Source organism: Orycteropus afer, unplaced genomic scaffold (assembly GCF_000298275.1).
Source record: "Orycteropus afer afer isolate SDZICR_OR568_19922 unplaced genomic scaffold, OryAfe1.0 scaffold00193, whole genome shotgun sequence".
NCBI classification, from domain to species: domain Eukaryota; kingdom Metazoa; phylum Chordata; class Mammalia; order Tubulidentata; family Orycteropodidae; genus Orycteropus; species Orycteropus afer.
In genome coordinates, this window is record NW_006921780.1 from 1,609,049 (window position 1) to 1,613,570 (window position 4,522).

Here is a 4,522-nt window from a genome sequence, read left to right on the forward strand (position 1 = left end):
ATATATATATATATATATATGTTGTTGTTGTTGTTATATGCTGTCGAGTCGGAGCTTACTCATAGCGACTCCTCCTTGGGTTTCCAAGGCAGTATCACTACGGAAGTAGATTGCCCCATCTGCCTTATGAGGAGTGGCTGGTGGGTTTGAACCACAAGTCTTCTGGTTAGCAGTCAAGTGCCTTAGCCACTATGCTACCAGAGCTCATATATATAAATATATAATCACAATACTTTTATTCCCATTTCTTTCCTTTTATATTTCCACCCTTCTTTCTTTGGTTTCCTCTCTCCTTATTTTTTTTCCTTCCTTTGTTTCTCTTACAAACATTTATAAAATGTCAACCATATATAATCATTTAGGAGGGCAGCAATGTAAACAAGTTAGTGCATTTAATGGTGATGAAAACAGGAACAAAGTTTCAAGGAAAGGAAAATTTAGTTTTCCTGAAATTAGACTGCTGGAAAATAGGAATATTTTCATAGCTGAGGTGAACCAATTTAGCTGTGTTATTAATAAAGATAGGTGGTTTGCTGTGCAGACAAAGAGGAAGGGCTTTTGTAGTTAATAAGCCATGACAGCAAATGCACGGAGGCGTAAAACAACTAAGTGTACTTGGGAAATGGAAGAAGCAAATGGTTGACAGCGTGAGAATGACTAGAGTATAAGGTGAATGGGATTGTCATGAAAATTGATGAAGGTGGAATCAAGTCAGAGTCAGAGAATGTCATAACAGTGTCTCAGATGTGTAGTGGAAGATAAAAAGAGACATTGCTTGTATTCAAGAAATTATTTCTAAAGACACTCTCTGAATACCTGGAAGTAAGCAAAAATATACTTTCAGCATGTCAAGTTAATACATATATACTAAGTTCTTATAGTGTGCCTTTACCAGTCTGTGAACAGTGGATGCCTAAACAGAAAAGATGGATTTATTCATTGTTAAGTTATGAACAAATCTAGTCCTTGAAGGATAGCATCAGAGAGATCTGTAATGAGAAATACATCTTAAACCTTGATCTGAAGAACAGATGGATCATGTCTTTAGGAGAGGGTGTTTATTTTGCTCTTTCTCTCAGAGATATGATATTTGCAGAAAGTAAAATCAGAAAAGACCCTTAACTTTGTCTTAACTTTGCTTACCTTAGAGAGCAGGTTGATTGCTAGAGATGCAGTGAGGTTTTCATGATATCAGTTCACTTTCTCATTAGGAGCTCTGGTAATATAGTGCCTAAGGCACTTGACTGCTAACCAGAAGGCTGGCGGTTCAAACCCACCAGCCACTCCTCAGAAGGAAGGTTGGGCAATCCTACTTCTGTAGTGATTCTGCCTCGGAAACCCAAGGAGGGGTCGCTATGAGGCGGGGCCGACTCCACGGCAAATAACAACAACAACAGTGGCCTTTCATGGGCTATAGATCACCCAGCTCCTAAAAAGAAAGTCCACAGCTCCTTGACATACAACTTAAAGGCCAAGAGATGGAAAAAATTGTTAGCAGAGACCAAGGGAATAGGAAAGGTAGTGACAGATAGTGGGCTTTTCATGATATTACACAACTTCCTGAAACTTTGATGTGTATAATCCTTTTGGAATTTCTTAGAAAATTATATCATTTCTTCTGCTTTAAGACCCAGTGGCTTAGAACACCTTATATGATGCTGACAAACGATATATTCACTTGTTCTCCCTGTGTTCACGTTTCTCAGCTAGCTGATCTCCTGAGAAGAGTTGGGTGGGAAAATATCTCTGAAGATCACATTTTGCAATTTCTCTTTTGCTGGCAGTCATATAAAAAGGCTCCAGTCAGAAGTTATTGTCTTCTGTCAGGCTAAGGGACTGTTTAACACTGGTAGGCTCTGAAGGGAGAAACCAAGGAAATATTTCTGTGACTGAAATGCTTGCTTACTGTTTTCATTCAGCAACAACAGGCTGCACCAGTGGAAGGAATTGGTCGAGAAGAAAGGGTTTTGGCTTTATATGACTTCCAGGCCCGCAGTCCCCGAGAAGTCACCATGAAGAAAGATGATGTCTTAACTTTGCTTAGTTCTATCAACCAGGTGATTTTCCTTTCTAAATTTCTTTCCATCAAAAGGGGTCTCTGTCAAGTGTTCATATGTTGGCCAGCCAACATATTTATATCACTTTCTCTCTTAAATAACTATAATTTAGTAAGTAGTTTCTTTCTTTCAGATATTGTGTAAGAACTTATACCTATCTTTTCTAATCTTTATAGCAACTCTATTAGGTAAGATTATAATTCCAATTTACAGGTAAACAAATGAAGTTTCAAAAGCATTTCAGTAACTTTCCCAAAGACCCATAAAATAAGTGGCAATTCTGTGATATATTTAAAGGACTAAACTACCACTTTCTTCCTGTTTTTGCCCTATCCTTTTCTGTGCCAGTGTTCTCAGTGATGAGACAAAAATATCTGGGGTTAAGAGAAGACTGATAAAAGACTTTCAATTTATTCTAAGTCTTTTATTTATCTGATTTCCTTTAGACCTTATGTCTGTGAGTACAGTGACAAAATATTGGCTAGGATTATTGATATGTTTTTCATAAAAACACAGTGTTTTTTATATTCTAATACCTAATGATCTCCAAAAATATTTGAGAAGGAAGGAAGGAAGGAAGAAAGTTTGGAATATCATTAAGTTAATTTCTTGAAGAGACAAGATGTTCCATTCTCAAATAAGCTGTGCCTCTTCTTTCTTTGCCCCTGCCAGTCCATTTCAAGAGTCTCCTCGGAGAAGATTAACTGCATAGTGTTAGTATAGCAATATCCCCAAAATAGTTTGTGGGAATCAGGGTGCTATTTAAATAAAAACCATTCATAGAAGAAAATTTTAGGAAAATTCACAATTTTTAGGAGCTTGGGTAAGGAGGTAGAGGAGAAGAATAGGGGAAAAGATAAATTTTGTGTAACAATGCCATATACAGCTGCTTCATCCACAAGAAGCCCAGTTAGATTTTAGCTTACGTGTGTGTGTGTGTGTCTGTGTGTGTGTGTAAGTTCCTTAGGGGATAGAGAGCCCCATCATTAGAGAATTGTTTTGGTTCTTGAAAGCTTTCTCAAACGTAAGGGTCTAGCATCAAATGTATGACTCCTAGATTTCAGAGCCTTATCTCTGGAACTCATGCATTCCTCATCTACTTTCTTTATAATATGTGAAAAGTATATGCCACCCATAAACAATTGTTTGCTTCTCTTAGCCATCAACCGGTGCCTATACCAACTTAGTTATGAAAGTTGAAATTTTTCCTAATTTTTTTTATTTTTATTTTTCAAGAACTAAGGAAGGTGTGGGTATTTGCTCTCTCTTCAGGATTGGTGGAAGGTGGAAGCTGATGACCACCAGGGCTTTGTTCCAGCTGTCTATGTCAGGAAACTGGCCCACGATGAGTTCCCGACGCTTCCACGGCGGCAGCGAGAAGAGCCAGGCAACATTACCCAGCGCCAGGAGCAGATTGAGGACCAGTAAGTTCTACAGGCAGGAAAACTGGACAGTGTTTGGGAAAACATTTCCTTTTTGTTGAAGACTCTAATTTTCTGACTTTGCATCCGTTAGAAGATTAGAGATATCATTGCAAGTGCACAGATTTTAGGAGCTGAAAGTAAACAGAGTACTTTAAATAATTTCATAGATAGGAAGGAAAACCCAGAACCACAAAGTCAATTGCTTGAGCCCAGAAACATAATAAAACCACATGTTCTGACTCCCTGCCCAGGATTCTTTCAGGGTATCAAAGGTCCTAACTTCCGTATGACCTCTGTTTACCATATTAGCCTGTATCTTATCTAGTTGCCAAGTGGCATGTGCAAATTTCATTTTTATAGAAGAAGGGAACAATGTTGCCATTGGGACTTCGATGTTTTTATCCTTTTTAAATTAACACTGTGTGTTTGTCTCTGCTTTAATACTTTTTTTCCTTCTATCTTTATTTCCTCCTCTTGTTCACATTCTCTTGATTCCTCATCTCTCCTTTTTGTTGCTTTCTTTCTCTTCTCTCATCATACCTCTACTTGTTTGTGTTTTCTCCATCCCATTCTCTCGACTTTGCCACCCAGGTACCGCTCCCTCCTTGATCTGGCAGAAGAGCGCAGACGTCGTCTATTGCAACGTTACAATGAATTTTTGTTGGCCTATGAGGCAGGAGACATGCTGGACTGGATCCGAGACAAGAAGGCAGAAAACACTGGGGTGGAACTAGATGATGTTTGGGAGTTGCAGAAAAAATTTGATGAGTTCCAAACGGTGAGAAAGAAAGACTTTCTCTTCTAGACACTTTTTGGAGAGGGTGTCATGATTATCCTTTATTCCACATCTCCCTCTATGTGACCTCTGAGTTTACTTCATATTTGCTGAATATCTTTCTCAAAGCTACTGTGAGCTCTGCATTTCGAATATTCCAATGGGCATTGTAAATATTAGTAACTGAAATAGGAGGTAGAGAAAACTAGTCATCCTTACAGTTTGTAGTTACTATCATTCCCATAAGCATAGGTACTGAAACAAGG

The 4,522-nt window shown here is 38.3% G+C and overlaps 1 protein-coding gene across 1 annotated transcript in view; it reads left to right on the forward strand.

Annotated features, from left to right (window-relative positions):
* SPTA1 (spectrin alpha, erythrocytic 1) overlaps positions 1–4,522 on the forward strand; it is a 100,845-nt gene that overhangs the window by 41,503 nt on the left and 54,820 nt on the right. Inside the window, exons 21-23 of the mRNA XM_042781896.1 lie at positions 1,920–2,057; positions 3,330–3,481; positions 4,073–4,259. Coding sequence (XP_042637830.1) covers positions 1,920–2,057; positions 3,330–3,481; positions 4,073–4,259 — 477 coding nt within the window. The remainder of the gene's footprint in view (positions 1–1,919; positions 2,058–3,329; positions 3,482–4,072; positions 4,260–4,522) is intronic.